Raw genomic sequence first — 18063 nt, 5'->3', positions numbered from 1 at the left:
GTTATTGCATTGCGTTCACGTGAATCTTGCAAAGTGCATCAACCTTTGCATCACAAATGATGGAAATCATAGTGAATATGTTTTTTTGTTTATATTCCAATTAAATAAAATGCTGAAAATTTTATTCCTTGAAAATAAGCATTTTTGCCTACATGTCCAGACTTTAGGAACACACTATATAACAGGAGATCAGATTATAGCAAGTAGTTCTGATGGGGTGCTGGGGTGTTTGCGCTTGGACCCTAATTCTAACATTTCTCCTTAGACTCTGCTTGGGTGCCTGTACCCCAATTCCAAAACCATATCCAGTTCTAAAATCACATCTTTCCCTAGCAGTTTCTAGAAAAGCAGGGCAGCATGCCCTAGCAAAACAATCCTCTCTTCCTTATACTGCGGCCAGCCGTACCTATAGAATTTATTGGTCTGAGTCCCTGTACACGTGCTGAACTGGCTGTAAAGATATTCACTACTCACTGGCCTATCATGTGCATGCTAGACCTAGACATATGTATACTCCCTTACATTCATCTTGTCTAACAAGACATTTGATGGAAGCAACCTGGATATTTCCAGTCAACCCTGTTAGTTGACTTAGTGATGTTTCATGGTCAAAACCACACCTCCTTGTAGCCCCCCGCCTTGGGCTATTTCCCAGTGAACTCTGGGTAAGATACCTCTGCAGTAGATGTAAAAAGTGCATGTTCAAGAACTCACCACCCCTTAACCACTCCCTAATCCCACCCCAAAACACCTAATTGACGTTTCACCCCTGAATCTCCTATAAAAACTTTACTTGCACCCTTATAAGGTTGCAGGTTCCCTAAAAACTCTTGCCCACTGTAAAGCATAATAAATCTTTGCCACCTTGACTTAAAGAATGCTTGAGATCATGAATTCAATTCCAGATGGCCCCGACCCTCTCCAGCACTAGGGTCCTTGAGGGGCACTCCCCCTCAATGACCCCGTGTGGGAACTTCAGTCTTGGGGTTCCTGGACCTCATCTCCCTCAACCCTCAACAGTTCCCCAAGAGGGTAGAGGGCTGAGGAGTCAGAATTGAGTGGCCCTGTGGAACACTACCACTTACTATTTTGTAGTGTCTTCATTTTCTTTCTGGATCTTAACCTTTCTATCTGGATCTTTTATTACCTCCAGCCAAAAAAAGAGATGATTTGATACACGAACTCAGTTCATCAAGTTGAGGATCTATAACATGCAAGTAAGTTACTGGTTTCAACAAAGTGTGTCACACACTGTAAGATGGATTGTCTTATTAGGGAGGATTCAAATGGTAAAGTTGAAAAGAATCCTACATTAGATGGTAGAGTCCTGTAAGAGGGAGTGATGGATCAGATGACGTCTTACATAAAGTTACCCAGCTAGGACCAATGACCCCAACTCACGAGAATGGAAAGTTAGACCTTCATTCTTCTATTAGTCTAAATATTTACTTTTTTTCTCCATTAGGCTTTTATGGTGATGAAGCCTACAAAATGGGAGTAAGGCCAACCAACTCCTGTTTCCTGTCCCACTGGTTTTATCAGGAAGCTAGTTCCCAATTAAAGCTGAACACTTTAGGACATGGATTATGGAAAGCTCAACTTTTGTTGGTTAAGAGACCTAAGAGCTTAGAGATTAGATAATGAAGCTTACTCATTTAGGTAAAGCATCCATTCCTAGAGGGCATTTTTTGTCTCCTCCCACAAGCAATGAATTTAGCATGTTTTCCTGAATCCCTCATCCTAGTACCAGAGTCTAAGTCAGGGGTGGGGAACCTGGGGCCTCGAAACCACAAGTAACCATCTAGGTCCTCAAGTGCAGCCCTTTGACTAAATCCAAACTTCACAGAACAAATCCCCTTCATAAAAGGCTGCATCCAAGGATCCAGAAGGCCACAGGTTCCCCAACCCTGGTTTAAGTTCTTTTAATAGTTTTATCAGATATAACAGTTCCATTTTAGCTTATAACATGGTAAATTCAATGTTCATGATACTTTTTTTTTAAAAACAAAAATAAATTGTGAGAAGCCTCCTTCCTGACAGTGTCTATTTCTATAGAAAATTAATTTTATTGGTATAAACATAGGCTATAGATCTTTTCCTAGAAAAAATTGGCTTTCGTAATTTATAGCAATACTCATGTTTGTAGTTCATATAATTAATAACAATGCCCTACATTTACTAATTTCTCGTTTAATTTATTTTCTTTTGCCACTCGATTTCAGTCTATCCACCAAGGAAAGTGGCCTTTTAGTTTTATACGCCACACTGTTCTTGATTCGTTCACCCTTGACATTAACAATGTGAGGCAAAAGAGGAGGCTGCCGAATGGTCAGAGTTGTCCCTTGAGGTGTGTAGCCTCGAAGATGTAGTTTGTCTTTTGATGGAGATGTTATTGCAACCCAACCTGTGTAAGAAACATGATAAAAACCATATATGTATATTCAGGTATACATACACAAATGACTTTAGTTTAATGCTTAATACGGATTTTTTTTTCTCCTCAGAATGTTTTTTTTTAAAGGCAATGAGATTAAGTGACTTGCCCAGGGTCACACAGCTAGTAAGTATCAAGTGTGTGAGGCTGGATTTGAACTTGGGTCCTCCGGACTCCAGGGCTGGAGCTCTATCCACTGTGCCACCTAGCTGCCCCTCAGAATGGTCTTTATTCTATGATTAGGTTTGTCTGTACAGCTTAGGATACCTTATTTACACCAGCTGTATACAAGAACTACAATCACCCAGGCAATTCTAAATGTAAATGAGTGTGCCTATTTCAAATCATTTAAACTTTTTAAATGTGCTCTGTGTTCAATTACCAGCAGAAGAAAGCTTGATATCAGCCACTGCCTCAAGCTTCCCAATTCCTTCCAATGTAATGTCTTGAGAAACCAGAGATGGGAACTCTGCCATTCTTTCAACTCCACCCATTGGAACCTATCATTAAGAAAAAAAAGTATTTAGAAACTCGAAATAAATCCATGATTCTTAAGCATGAAGTAAATCACTGAAATAAGATTTTATCTTTCTGTAGTTCAAAAATTTAACTGTAAATGAAGCAAATCTATAAACCATACCAAAGAATGAAAATGTCAGCTAGGTGGGGCTCAGTGGATAGAGCACCGGCCTGGGTATCAGGAAGACCCGAGTTCAAATGTGACCTCTAACACTTGCTAGCTGTGTGACCCTAGGCAAGTCACTTAATCTCTGCTTGCCTTAATCTACTGAAGAAGGAAATGATAAACCACTCTAGCATCTTTGTTAAGAAAACTCCACGGACAGTATGAAGAGTCGGGACAGGACTGAACAACAAGAACAAAAATGCAAAGTGCTTGTTTTGACCTTTCTCAGTATTAGGTAGTTGAAGGGAATAGATAGATAGATAGATAGACAGACAGACAGACAGACAGATAGCCATTAGTTTAAGTAAAACAGAATGTTGGGTAAGTATTTGGGTAACTAAGGTAATTTTCTCCCTTTAATGACCAAGGTTATATATGTCTGGCCCCATGACTAGAAGTAAGTGGAATACTACACCAAAATTACTGGCCACGAATCAAGACCTATGTATTGTATGTGGCTCAGTGAACTAGAAGGAACAATGCCTGAAACCTCTTATTACCACTTCGAAGTTAAAAAAAAAAGGCATTAACTCCTCTGAGGCCTTAATGGGAAAATGCTCACCAAGTATCTGAGCAAAGTGGTGAACAATTTGAGCTGTTTTAACCTTCAGCTCAGCACCCTCGGTCCTCAATGTTATATGTGTACTGTTTCTTCATTATCCTTGTCTAACCTGGTTTCTACTCTCAGCCCAGTTAAAGGGAACCCAAAGGTTTTTTTGCCCCTGTTTTCATACAGTTCCTTGAAAACAAGGGACAGAAAGAGTGTGGGGCTAGTGCTGGCAGAAAGCATAACAAAGACTGTGCTGTGGTTAAGCTGTGTCCTAACAAAGGCTCCATTGGCCCAGCTGTGTCAATCAGGAATTCGTGCTGGGCTGCAGGGGCTATCACATGTCGTGATAGCCACAGACATATGCAGTCACCAAAGTATCCAGTTACCTGAAGTAATGTTTGACCTGCATGCTTCTGATAGATGGTATCTGCTTTCTCCAAGGTAGTAATGTGGATTGAAAGTAAGTTTGATGCCACAACAGAAAACCAAGCTGATGTAGCTCCCTGAAGAAAGAAAGATAAAACACTTTTCTAATATGAAAAACAAAACCTCAAACTTGCAAAAATAATATTATTTTTTACAATTAGTTTAGGGCAATAAACAAAAATATAAACTTTATTATACTTCCTTTTCTATAAGCAAAATTCAAAGCAGAGAAGTCCTCAATATGCCTTAATTTACATGTTCTATGCAAAGTATCATTTAAATACAAATCAACCATTAATGAATATCTATGGATGTGTGCTTGATGATTTTTTTCTAATTTATTTTTTATTATTTAATATTTTTAGTTCTCAATGACCATTGATTTCCACAAGATTTTGAGTTACAAATTTTCTCCCCATTTCTACCCCCACTCCGATGGCATATATTCTGACTGCTCCTTTCCCCAGTCTGCCCTCCCTTCTGTCACCCCACTCCAGCCCCACCACCTTATCCCCTTTCCCGTTACTTTCTTGTAGGGCAAGATAGATTTCTATGCCCCATTGCCTGTATATCTTATTTCCGAGTTGCATGTAAAAACAACTTTTTTGTTTGAATATTTGTTCCAAATTCTCTCCCTTCTTCCCTCCCCACCCACCCTCCTTGAGAAGGGAAGCAATTTAACATAGGCCACATGTGTATCGTTATGCAAAACACTTCCATAATAGTTATGTTGTGAAAGACCAACTACATTTCCCTCCATCCTATCCTGTCGTCCGTCCTCCATTCAGTTTTCTCCCTTGACCCTTTTCAAAAGTGTTTGCTTTTGACTACCCCCTCCCCCAATCTGCCCTCCCTTCTATCACCCCCCCCCATCCTCTTCCCCTCTACTTTCCTGTAGGTTAAGATACCCAGTTGAGCGTGTTATTCCTTCCTTAAGACAAATCTGATGAGAGCAAGATTCACTCATTCCCTTTTACCTGCCCCCTCTTTCCTTTCAACAAAACTGCTTTTTCTTGCCACTTTTATGTGAGATAATTTACCCCCTTCTATCTCTCCCTTTCTCCTCCCAATATATTCCTCTCTCACCCCTTAATTTTATATTTTTTTAACATATCATCCCTTCATGTTCAACTCACCCTGTGCCTTCTGTCTATATATATGTATATTCAACTACCCTAATACTGAGAAAGGTCTCATAAATTACAAATATCATCTTTCCAGGTAGGAACGTAAACAAAACGGTTTAACTTTAATAAGTCCCTTATGATTCCTCTTTCTTGTTTACCCTTTCATGCTTCTCTTGATTCTTGTATTTGAAAGTCTAACTTTCTATTCAGGTTTGGTCTTTTCATTGAGAATGCTTGAAAGTCCTCTATTTTATTGAAAAATCTATATTTTGCCCTGGAGCATTATACTCAGTTTTGCTGGATAGGTGACTCTTGGTTTTAATCCTAGCTCCTTTGACCTCTGGAATATCATATTCCAAGCCCTTTGATCCCTTAATGTAGAAGCTGCTAGATCTTGTATTATCCTGATTCTATTTCCACAATACTGGAATTGTTTCTTTCTGGCTGCTTGCAATATTTTCTCCCTGACCTGGGAACTCTGGAATTTGGCAACAATATTCCTAAGAGTTTTCTTTTTGGGATCTATTTGAGGAGGTGATTGGTGTATTCTTTCAATTTCTATTTTACCCTCTGGTTCTAGAATATCAGGGCAGTTTTCCTTCATAATTTCTTGAAAGATGATGTCTAGGCTCTTTTTTTTGATCATGGCTTTCAGGTAGTCCAATAATTTTTAAATTATCTCTCCTGGATCTATTTTCCAGGTCAGTGGTTTTTCCAATGAGATATTTCACATTGTTTTCTATTTTTTCATTCTTTTGGTTCTGTTTTATAATTTCTTGATTTCTCATAAAGTCACTATTTTCCACTTGCTCCAATCTAATTTTTAAGCTAGTATTTTCTTCAGTGGTCTTTTGGACCTCCTTTTCCATTTGGCTAATTTTGCCTTTTAAGGCATTCTTCTCCTCACTGGCTTTTTGGAATTCTTTTGCCATTTGGGTTAGTCTATTATTTAAGGTGTTATTTTCTTCAGTAGTTTTTGGGGTCTCCTTTAGCAAGTTGTTGACTTGTTTTTCATAATTTTCTTGTATCATTCTCATTTCTTTTCCAAATTTTTCCTCTACTTCTCTTACTTGATTTTCCAAATCCTTTTGAGCTCTTCCATGGTCTGAGACCAATTCATATTTTCCTTGCAGGCTTTTGATGTAGGCTCTTTGACTTTGTTGACTTCTTCTGGCTGTATGTTTTGATTTTCTTTGTCACAAAAAAAAAAAGATTCTATAGTTTGAGTCCTTTTACGCTGCTTGCTACTTGACATTTGAGCTTTTGGTCAGGGTATGACTGCTTTTAGAGTGGAAAGTGCTTTGTCTCAAGCTTCAGGGGTTTTGTACTGCTGTTTTCAGAGCTCTTTGTACACAGCAGGCTCTGCCACAGCAGCACTCCTCCTCCCCCAAGAACCGCCAACTAGGATTGCGACCCAGATCCAAGGAGGGCAAAGCAAGAGAACCCTGCCTCTGCACCAGCAAAGCAATCTCTGCACTCCTGCTCTGATCAGCTGCTTGATTCTTATTCGCTGCTGCTGCTGCTGCTGCCGGACCCCACACTTCCCTCATCTAGATCTAGCAGTTTTCCCACTGACCTGCTGTTCTTTGGCGTTTTTGGTTTGAGAAATCTGGTAACTGCCACAGCTCAGTGATTCAGGGCCCTGGGGCCTGCTTGGCCTGGTCTACTCTGTGCCTGGTCTGTCCTAGCGTGACCCACGCTGGGCTGCGCTCCACTCCCAGCACAGTGCAATAGACCCTTCCCAGCGACCATCCAGGCTGTTTTGGGCTGGAGACTTGTTTCCCTTTGTTATTTTGTGGGTTCTGTAGCTCTAGAGTCATTTTTTACAGGTGTTTGGGGGAGAGCTTAAGCGAGTCCCTGTTTTCAAGTAGCCATCTTGGCTCTGCCCCCATGATTTTTTAATAAAAATTGAAAAAAGGTGTCTTTTTGTTCTGAAAAAAATAAGGCCTATATATAATTTATGTATTCCACACATACCCTACCACATTTTTGTGCTTTTATGTTTGTAGATAGCAGTCTGTGCATTATAAGTAAGCTCATACACCCCATTTTTTCCCTTATTCATCTCTATTTCTATAAAGGTAACTAATCTCAAAGAATTACTTTCTAATTTACAATTAATTTGCAGGTGATCCAAGACTGACCAAAAACTCTGGGACTATCCAAAGAGACACAGTGGATAAACTGTTCCAGTTAATATACTGATAGAAATAGAAAACGATTTTTATCTTTTATTTAAAAGTTTAGGCCTTCACACAGTAGAACACAAGACTTAAAATGTCAGGACAAAAAAATAGAAGGAAAAAAATCCATTATCATCTGCTAGGGAAACTAGGAAGCAAATGTTTATACAGAAAAAAAAGAAAAAGAAAGAAAAAAGAGAGAGATAGATCTGGGTCCAGTGTTTACTAAAACATTACTTTCGCAGTGAATTTGAAAATCAAATTCTTCCTGTTCTTGTAATGAAGTGCTACGGTAAATACAATCCTAATTTGCCAAACCAAGGAATTTCTAGCAAAAACTATCAAATTAGTCAGATGATCACTACCAGAAGTAAAACTTAGTTTTAGTTAAAGCCAATAACTTGAAAAGAGCTTTGTTACTACTCTCTTGTTTCTGAATCAGAAGCAAACTTTAAAATGTTTACATTAAAACAGGCTATTATTGATTGCTACTTAATATATAGATGAATATTTTAACCCAGACTCTTATGTGCTATTTCTGCCCAAGAAGCCAATCATAGCACATTTCTTTCAAAAATGAATATGATCTTGTGTGTGGCAAGGACTCAGAACATGTTGAGCCTGGAGTTTCACCCCTACCTTGGTCAGATTGATTTAGTGACCTCCATGTGTGTCAATTTTTCGAATTTCTGATTTCTCCAAATCTAAATAAAATAGGGATGACTCTCAAGAGCCCCAAAAGATGCTAGGTAAATATATGATGCCATCATAATTTTTTTTTTTATTATTAAAGTCACTGTACAACAGATCAGCAGAAATAAGGGAACCTGACTCCCTTGAGTTTCTGTAAGGCACATATCATATCACTACTTGGGTGTTTGACAAGCATGTGATTTCCGCATGAACAATACCAAAGGAAAAGAAGAATATCCTGACCTAAATGCCAAGCTCTTTTGGTAACACTAAATATCCTGAAGAAGATACATTATTTAAAAAAACAGAACAGCACAAAGTGCTTAGTCACATTTTAAAAAGATTATTTTGCTTACCTGAAGGTAATCTAAGCGTCCCAGAGCACCCAAAAACAGAACCATTCCAGGTTTCAAAATAAAGGTTCTTGGGACAATGGAATGTGTTGGCAAAACAATATTTACTTCCTTTTCCGTCAGATAATTTAAGACCTGTGAAGAAAATGGCATGAAATTTTGTGAACTTGTAGTTTTTAATTCAGTTAGTTATGCTGCTAGGCCTCAAGTTTCCTGAACTCTATAACAAAGGGGTTGGACTAACTGGCCTGAGGTCCCTTCTAGCTCTACATCTCTGATCCAATGAACCTTTGAGCTGAGTTAAGTTGAATACTAAAAATCTGATATTCGCCATAAAATCAATCTTACTATACATTATTTTTAAAACATCTAAATTTTAACTGTAGAAAATATAAAATAGTTGGAAGTCTACCTGCTGAGACAAATCCAGGAACTATATGAACACAATTACAAAACACTTTTCACATACAGTCAGATCTAAGTAATTGGAAAAATATCAGTTGCTCATAGATAGGCCAAGTTAATATAATAAAAATGACAATTCTACCTAAATTAATTTACTCATTCAGTGCCACACCAATCAAACTACCAAAAAATTATTTTACAGAGCTAGAAAAAATAACAACAAAATCCATCTGGAAAAACTAAAGGTCCGGAATATCAAGGGAATTAATGAAAAGAAATGCTAGGGAAGGTGGCCTTGCCATACCAGATCTTAAATTGTATTATAAAGCAGCAATCATCAAAACTACTCGGTACTGGCTAAGAAATAGAGTGGTGGATCAGTGGAATAGGATAGGTATACAAGACACAATAGTCAATAACTACAGTAATCTACAGTCTGATGAACCTAAAGACTCTAGCTTCTGGCATAAGAACTCACTATTTGACAAAAATTACCAGGAAAACTGGAAAACAGTATGGCAGAAACCAGGGATAGAACAACATCTTACATTGTATACTAGGATAAGGTCAAAATGATACCTTATTTAGATACAAAGGTTGGGAGAGCAAGGAATAGTTTACCTGTCGGGTCTATGGAGAAGGGAAGAATTTATTACCAAACAAAAGACAGAGAACATTATGAAATGCAAAATGGATGACTCTGAGAACATTAAATTGAAAAGTTTTTGTACAAACAAAGCCCATGCACCCAAGATTAGAAGGGAAGCAGAAAGCTGGGAAACAACTTTCACAGCTAGTGTCTGACAAGGGCCCCATTTCTAAAATATTTAGACAACTGAGTCAGATTTATAATACAAATCATTCTCCAATTGAAAAATGGTCAAAGGATATCAACAGGCAGTTTCGAGATGAAGAAATTAAAGTTATCTATAGTCATGAAAAATGCTCTAAATCACTACTGATTAGAGGAATGCAAATTAAAACAACTCTGAGGTACTACCTCACACCTATCAGATTGGCTAACATAACAAAACAAGAAAATGGTAAATTTTGGAGATGTGGGAAAATTGGAACACTAATAATGCATTGCTGGTGGACTTGTGAACTGATCCAACCATTCTGGAGAGCAATTTGGAACTATGTCCAAAGGGTAATCAAACTGTGCATACCCTTTGATCCAGCATACCACTGCTAGGCCTATATACCGAAGAGATTATAAAAAAGGGAAAAGGATTCACATGTACAAAAATATTTACAGCAGCTCTTTTTGTGTTGGCCAAGAATTAGAAATTGAAGGCATGCCCATCAATTGGCTGAACAAATTGCGTAATAGGACCATAGTGGAATACTATTGTTCCCTAAGAAATGGCGAGCAGGCAGATTTCAATAAAACCTGGACTTACATGAACTGATTCTGAGTGAAGTGAGCAGAATCAGGAGAACATTGTACATACACAGTAACAGCCACAATGTGCAATGTCTAACTTTGATAGACTCTCCTTAGCAACGCAAGGATCTCTATGCAGTACAACTCTATGCAATACAACTCCAAAGGACTCATGATGGAAAACGCTATCTGCATCCAGAGAAAGAACTTGGGAGTCTGAATGCAGATGGAAGCAGACTATTTTCTCTTTTTTTTCTTTCTCGTGGTTTTTCCCTTTTGTTCTGATTCTTCTTTCACAACATAACTAATGTGAAAATGTTTAATATGATTATACATGCCCTATATCAGATTGCATACCATCTTGGGGAAGGGGGAGGGAAGGAGGGAAAATTTAAAATTAAAAATCTTATAAAAGTGAATGCTGAACATCAAAAATAAATAAATAAATAAATGATCTAAATTTTCTGACGGTTCTAACTTTTAAGAGAACTATTATTTGGAGTATGTGAGAATAATTCCTATGCTTTTAGCATCTCTTATTGTCAGTAAAGAGCTACTTCTCTCTCTCTCAAAAGTTAGGTTGAAAGTTTTCAAGTACTAGATTGACAAGACTAATGATTTAAGCCTAGCTATTTTAAAAAAACTTTTTTAAAATGGCCTTTTACTTTGTGGACCCTGCTGAGTCCAAAATGCAAATCACATAAAATCTGATCCTATTTTATAGTGAAGGTTTGAAATGACCTCACAAAATTGTGAGCAAAGCACTTTGTAAGCCTTAAAGTGCTCAGCATAAGCTATTCTAGTAGCAATTACCCCATCTAGTAGAGTGCTCTGCACATGGTAGTCCTGTAATAATTGAAGGAATGTGTCATCATTTTAAAAAAAACACAAAAACTGACAGCTAGCCAAAATGATGCTTATCTTCCAGGTAAAGTTTCCTAGACTGATAGGGTAGGGGAGGAGAGGAGGGTTCAAGGGCACTGTCAAAGTGAAAGTGGGGAAAGATAATCCAGTAGAGTTTTGGAAGCTGAGAATCACTTATCTCTAACACCCCTTTAGCTCTAGAATTCTATAACTTAAGGTCAAACATTTTAAGTGATTTGATAGACAAAAATAAATGCCCATCTGCCTTTATCCACTAACTTCATGATGGAAGTTATGGATTCACAGATGGTACATAATAAAAGTGCATACAGCTAGGTGGCTCAGTGGCTAGAGGACTGGGTTTGGAGTCAGGAAGAGTTCAAATCTGTCCTCAGACATTTCCCAGCTGTGTGACTGAGCATGTCTCTTAACCTCTGTTTAACTTAGTTTCTTCAGCTGTAAAATGGGGATAATAGCAGCACCTCCCTTATCAGCTCGTTGTGAGGATCAAATGAGAAAATCTTTTTTAAGGTGTTTACCAGCACATAGTGGTTGCTATGTAATGCCAATTCTCTCTACACAACCCCTCCCTTATCTATATACAATGCTTTTTTATTTTATGCCAATATTCAACATCAAGTATCGGATATTATTTAGCATCATCTCTGTCTAACTTTCCTTCCAAAAAGGGCAAAAAATTATAGTATCCATCCTCACCTTGACCCACACCACCCCCATCAACGTGCAAGTGAGATGTCTGCTATGGAGATTCCATGTTCACCAAATCACTTGCCTGTAGGGAGAAAACCACATTTGCAGATTTGTCCTATAACAAGTGGTGGAACTAAGTCCAAAGCTAAGGGTTCTTTGCCCAACATTTCTTCCCAGATTTGTTTCTGCTAGTTTGGATAGAACCTTCTCACTGTTTTTAATCCCTTCTAAACGAAACAAAACACATACACAATTTTCTTTTACAATTCCAGGGGTATCATAAAACCAGTGGACATCTTTCATTTGTTGAGGTGTCAGTTCCACAGGCCTGGCAGGTTCATCGTGTGTTATTTTCGGAGGCTCATTCTCCATGTCAAAGGCAAGTGAATCGGCATCAAATTCGAAAGTAGGTTCATCATTTTTTGGAGAACAGAATGTTCTTCCAACTCTTCCTACAACAAGAGAATAGGTTTGAAGTTATTCATCTTTAAAACGTTTGCATTTCCACCTTTTATTTATGTCCATCTCCATTCAGTTACTATGTAGGGACTAAGACTAAGTCACAGAGATATTAAGGACCGGTAGATGGCTCCTTTGGGCAAGTCCTCTAATCTCTTCCTTAGCCCTATTTTCTTCATCTGTAACATGACGAGGTCAGACTAGATCATTTTTGAGGTCCCTTTTTAGCTCTAGATCTAGAAAGTAGTAAGTACTATGCAGGAGTCTGGCAGCCTACAGCATCGGTGCTACAGAATGTAAATGGACTGAGCACAGAAATCACAGATTTAGAGCTGGAAGGGTTGGCAGAGGAAAGAGTTAATAGAGAATTCGGTGTAAATGTTAATCTTTCTATGTAGCTGCATATATATGGGAAGAATTCAAACTAAGATTGAGTAGCAGTGAAGGATTGGAAAGACAATGGCTCTCAGCATAACTTGGCAGCATCATTGCTAGCTGTTAGCAGGAAAAGGAACATGAGTTAGCATCTGGGTGCAACATGGAATGACAATCTTTACTACTCTTTGGAGTCCCTGAACAGGAAAGAAAGCATCAGATAACTCACAGGATGAAGTTAAAAGGGCTATTACTTCTGACAACGGGAAGGCAACTTATTCAATTTACAATCCTACTATGCCACTTCTACTCCCCACAAAAACCAAAAACAAATTCCCCACCATTTTTCGAATGTTTTGTCCATCTGTGCTTTTAAACAGTAGTTTTAACTACAGCTTTGGATCTCAGAACAGTTAGAGGTTGCCCTTATCATTCTGAATTGTGAATTCACGTTCCAGAGCAAAGGATTTAGAAGGGATTTAGTCCACAGTCTCTTCCTGTAGAAGATACTCACCTACTAAATAACCCTGCTTTTTCATTTGATTAAGATGCTTTTGCTCTCGCTCATCAAGGTCATCTTCACTTTTAGCTGCCTCTTCTTTAAGTCTCCTGTTCCTTTCAAACATTCTGTAAGGGGTAGGGTTGCTAATAGGAAATTTCAGGAGATTTAAGGTTGTTCCTGAAATATCAAAACACGTACATTTTTACTGTGATGAAGCAAATAAAATGCAATGTATTTTAGTGCAAAGTCTAAATCAAGAAAAACAAAAAAGCTGTCTCTCCTCCCCTTTCCTAGTAGTTGGTGACTCCAAGCATTCATTATACTGGCCAGGGAAGGTGACAGGGAGGGTTCACTAAAACCGGGAACACATAAGCTCTGTCTTGCCTTGTGGTGAAACAAGCCGAGACTCCTTTAAGAGCAAATACAAGGGGCATGCAAATGAATAAGGACCCAAGAGGGGTTGAGCAGAGTAAGGCTGGAATTAACCAGAATGGTCCCATACACCTCCTCGTGGGCAAACGTGGAAACACCTAGACAGCAAAAGTGGGATGGGGCGGGGCGGGGGGAAGCTTCAATTCACTTCAATAAACATTTAATAAGCATATGCTACGTGTCAGGCACTGTGTAAGTGCTAGGGCTAAAAAAAGAGGCAAGAGGCAGTCCCTGCCCTCAAGGTGCTCACAATCTAAAGGGGGAGACAACATGCAAACAAACACAAAACAAGCCACATCGAGGATAACTAGGGGAAAATTAACAGAGGAAGCCCCTGGAATGAAAAGGGCTGGGGAAGGCTTCGCGCAGGAGGAGGGATTTGGACAGGGTCTCGGTGGGGCCCCGGCCGCAGCTCACCTGGCCAGGGGGAGATGGTGGCCCGGTCCATGGCGTCCGCGCCCTGGGCGATGCAGTAGTCGGACTGCAGGAGGGCGTTGAAGAGCGTGGACTTGCCGGCGTTAGTGGCGCCCACCAGGTAGACATCGCCCCGATAGCGCCAGGAACGCTGCAGCACCGAGATCATCTCCTCCACCCCGTAGCCAGTCTTGGCGCTGATAAGCATCACGTCCTGGACCAGACAGCCCGGTCGGACCGGCTTGGCCCCCGGAGCCTCCTCCTCTACCCTGGGCCCGGCTCCGGCCTGCCTCCTCTTTGCCTTTCTGGGAGCCGGCTGGAGGCCGGCGCGGGCGCATTCTTCCCAAAGGCGCTCCCGGAGCCTCCGCAGGTAGTCGGGGGAGTCCCCGGGTAGCAGGTCCACCTTGTTGCCCAGCACGATCAGCTGCTTAGGGCCCAGCAGGTCGGGCAGTTCTGGCAGCAGGGGGTCCGGCAGGTCGAGCACATCCACCAGGTAGAGCACGAAGGCCGGCCCGGGGCGCCGCAGCGCTGCGTGCACCAGCTCTCGGTACTGCTCCCAGTTCACCCGCACCCGCAGAGCCCTATGGTGATGCACCAGGAGCCAGCAGCGCTGACACACGGCCCGGGCCAGCCCGCCCGTCTCGCCCTGCGCCTCCAGGCTGCGGTACTTCTCGCTGGGCAGGTAACCCGGCACCGACTGGTCCTGACAGTGCAGCTCCGCCCCGCAGCCCGAGCAGTTGACGCCGCTGGCCGGCACGGTGGGGTCGGGGCTCCCAACCACCGGGTGCTGCCCCTTGGCCCGGCTCTTCCTCTGCTGCTGCACTAGCCGCCGCTGCAGCCGCTCGTCCCGCTGTAGCTGCTTCCGCTCCTCTTCCTCCTGCCTGCGCTGCAGCTCCGCCGACACTGACGGCTCCACGTCGGGGTCCGACTCGGGAACGTACTCCGGGAACACGAAGCTCTCCTCCAGTCGGCTGGGGTCCACCATCGTCCCCGCGGCCGGCGCCCCTCTTCCTCCCTTCGCTTCCCGGTCCTGCTGCAGCCGCACCGGGGAGAAGGCAGAGGCGGCCGGACGGCCGGGGGGCAGCCGCAACCCGGGGGAGCCATGGCCAGCCGCTAGAGGAGCGGCCCCACGCCGCAGCAGGACCAGCAGCCGGCAAGACAAACTCTGTGGTAGCATGGGGACTGAGGCGTGCGCTCTCCCGACGGGGGCGGAGGGTGGCGGGGGAGAGGAGGTGCAAGAGTCGAGCACGTGTCCGCCAGACCTCCCTGGACGGTGGCTTAGGAGGGACTTTTCTCCTTGTCAATCTCGGTCCCTTCGGCCGCCCCCTTCCATCCACCTCTAGGAAAAAGGTACCCTCACGTATTAACCTTTCTTCATTTTGAAAATCAATGGCTGGCCATGGACTTAGGGCTAAAATTTAATAAAATAATAAAATTAAAAGCAAAAATTAAAATGACAATGGATCAAGTAGATTGCAGATTAAATTCGAGGTTTTTCGCTTGTACCTTCAGATTCCCAAAGCGTTTACGAAAGACAATATCGCAACCTAAGTATTACTATTTCAATTTCTCATTCTTTCCTGCAGTAATAACAAGCTGGAAATCACTTTAATAGATGTTTTTGGTCTCCTGCCGCCAGACACCGCGGCCAATGTAGAAACATGCTTTCCATCTATAAAGGACTCTTACGCTGCTAGAGGCGCGAATCCGACCGGTGCACAAGCGGGCTCCCCTACGTAGCCCCGCCTCCTCCGCACACCGGCCGCACCGGCGCAGTCCGAACGCTAAATGGCACACCCACTCCGCGCAGAGTCACCGCCGAGCCAGCTCATTCAACCTCTGGCTGAGCGGAAGTCGGAGCAGGAACCGGAAGGTTCCGGAGCTGAGGAGTAGGGTCGAGGCGCAGGGTCTGCCGGGAACGCCGGAAACTGACGCTCACTCGAATTCGCTAGTCTGTCGAAGTGTCGTCTGCTCCTTTCTGTTCGTTAGTTGCGAGGAGTATTGAGAATTATTTGTCAAGATGTACGACGCAGACGAGGGTAAGAGACCCGTTTAAGAACTCCTCCTGGGCAGGGCCGAGGAGGGGTGGGATGTTTTATTATTATTATTTTAGTTACCCACCTCCTCGAGGGTGCCACTTCTAATGTCGAGGCCCGGGCAGCACTGAGGTCCATGACACATAATGAACAGAGCTGATGATCCTGTGTCCGTTACGCGAGAGGCCAGCCTTGTGTCTCCTAACATTCCACATCCTCCCGTTTTGTCCCTAATTTTATTAATGTATCTTGGTTTTACATTGCATTCGTCCCTAAATAGCTCACTATCCTGGTACTTATGTGTCGTTACATTAGAGCCTAGTCTAGTATCTTCTAACCTGCCTCGTCCTCCCATCTTGTTTTTAATTAAGTCATCTTAATTGTATTAATGAATCTTGGTGTTTTTTTTTTTTTTTTTTTTACGTTACATTCGTCCCTGGGTATCGTCCTATCTCTGGTACCTAGCGAGTTATTCCTTTTAACAGATTTAAAAAGCGGTTCAGCAAATCTAACACTTTGATTGTATAGACAGTATTCCCCACCCTTAATACCCCATTTCTTGAAGGAAATGGTGAATTTTTCCACCTCTTCTTGGGGCCACCTAACGTTTCAATACAAGGTTCCTTTTTTGTAAAATGAAGGGGTTGGATAAGATGGATTCTGAAGTTTCAGGTAAAAACATCTACAGAACTAGGAACATCATCCTTTTTTTAAAAAAAAATTTTTTTTCCCAATTATATGTAAAATGTTTAACACTAGTTTTTAAAATTTTGAGTTCCAAATTCTCTCCCTCCCACTCCTCTCTCCTCCCTAAGACGGCAAGCAATTTGATATAGGTTATACTTGTACGGTAATACAAAGCATATATTCATAATATTTATGTAATGAAAGAAAACACAGACCCCCCCCCTCTCCTTCCCCCTCCCCACCAACACGAAGAAAATAAAGTAAAAACTCTGCATTCCAACTCCTTTCTTTCTCTGGAGATGGATAGGATTTTTTATCTTACGTCCTTCAGAATTGTCTTGGATCTTTAAATTTTTTTAAAAAATTAATTTATTTAATATATTTAGTTTAGAGCATTGATTTTCACAAGAGTTTGAATTAGGAATTTTTCTCCCCATTTCTACCTACCCTCCCCCCCATTCCAAAATGGCATATATTCTGGTTGCCCTGTTCCCCAGTCAGCCCTCCCTTCTGTCACCCCACTCCCCTCCCATCCCCCTTTCCTTTCTTCTCTTGTAGGGCAAGATAAATTTCTACACCCCATTACCTGTGTATCTTATTTCGTAGTTGCATGCAAAAACTTTTTTTTTCTTTGTTTTTGAACATCTGTTTTTAAAACTTTGAGTTCCTAATTCTCTCCCCTCTTCCCTCCCCGCCCACCCTCTCTAAGAAGTCAAGCAATTCAACATAGGCCACATACATATCATTATGTAAAACCCTTTGGATCTTTAGATTGATGAGAATAACTAAGTCATTCGCAGTTTATCATCCTACAATATTGTTGTTACTGTGTACAGTGTTCTGGTTTTGCTCACTTCTCTTTCCATCAGTCCATGTAAGTCTTTCCAGGTTTTTCTGAAAGCATTCCGCTCATCATTTCTTATAGTACAATATTCCATTATGATCCTATACCACAACTTGTTCAACTATTCCTCAGTTGTTGAGCATCCCCTCGATTTCCAATTCTTTGCCATCACACAAAGAGCTGCTATAAACATTTTTGCATATATAGGTCTTTTTCCATTGTTTAAACAAAATTCTTTGGTATACAAACCTAGTGGAACTATTGCTGGGTCAAAGGATATGCACAGTTTTATAGCCCTTTGGGCATAGTTCCACCAACAGTGCAGTAATGTCCCAATTTCTGATCTCCCCTCCAACATTTGCCATTTTCCTTTTCTTTCATATTAACTATAATCTCATAGGTGTGAAATGGTACCTCAGAGTTGTTTTAATTTGCATTTCTCCAATCAAAAGTGATTTAGTGCACTTTTTTTATATGACTGTAGATAGCTTTGATT

General features: G+C 41.3%; 2 protein-coding genes across 2 annotated transcripts in view; one reads left to right on the top strand and one right to left on the bottom strand.

The window, feature by feature from the left end:
* Window positions 1-2086: 2086 nt before the first annotated feature.
* On the bottom strand, window positions 2087-15177 carry NOA1 (nitric oxide associated 1). Its single transcript, XM_036764591.1, has 7 exons — window positions 14004-15177; window positions 13167-13331; window positions 12068-12270; window positions 8455-8586; window positions 4056-4172; window positions 2817-2934; window positions 2087-2404 (listed from the first exon to the last, which is right to left on the bottom strand). Exons 1-7 carry the CDS (start codon window positions 15175-15177, stop codon window positions 2196-2198), a joined length of 2118 nt encoding a protein of 705 aa, XP_036620486.1. The 3' UTR covers window positions 2087-2195.
* A 701-nt stretch (window positions 15178-15878) lies between these two features.
* POLR2B (RNA polymerase II subunit B) overlaps window positions 15879-18063 on the top strand; it is a 29985-nt gene continuing 27800 nt past the window's right edge. The window contains exon 1 of the mRNA XM_036764589.1: window positions 15879-16039. Within this exon, the coding sequence (XP_036620484.1) occupies window positions 16021-16039 (19 nt within the window). The 5' untranslated portion in view covers window positions 15879-16020. The remainder of the gene's footprint in view (window positions 16040-18063) is intronic.

This window comes from Trichosurus vulpecula, chromosome 6 (genome assembly GCF_011100635.1).
Source record: "Trichosurus vulpecula isolate mTriVul1 chromosome 6, mTriVul1.pri, whole genome shotgun sequence".
Classification (NCBI taxonomy): Eukaryota; Metazoa; Chordata; class Mammalia; order Diprotodontia; family Phalangeridae; genus Trichosurus; species Trichosurus vulpecula.
Note: the sequence above shows the minus strand (reverse complement) of the source record. Positions and strands in the feature narration are given on the sequence as shown.

Bases quoted from the DNA above. Each gene is read 5' to 3' on its own strand.
- NOA1 (XM_036764591.1), bottom strand. From the start codon at position 15,177: ATGCTACCACAGAGTTTGTCTTGCCGGCTGCTGGTCCTGCTGCGGCGT. The intron at 12,271-13,166 runs GTGAGTATCTTC...CTCTTGTTGTAG, and splicing joins AAAGCAGGGTTATTTAGTAG to GAAGAGTTGGAAGAACATTC. The intron at 2,935-4,055 runs GTAACTGGATAC...TCTTAATGATAG, and splicing joins CAGGTCAAACATTACTTCAG to GTTCCAATGGGTGGAGTTGA.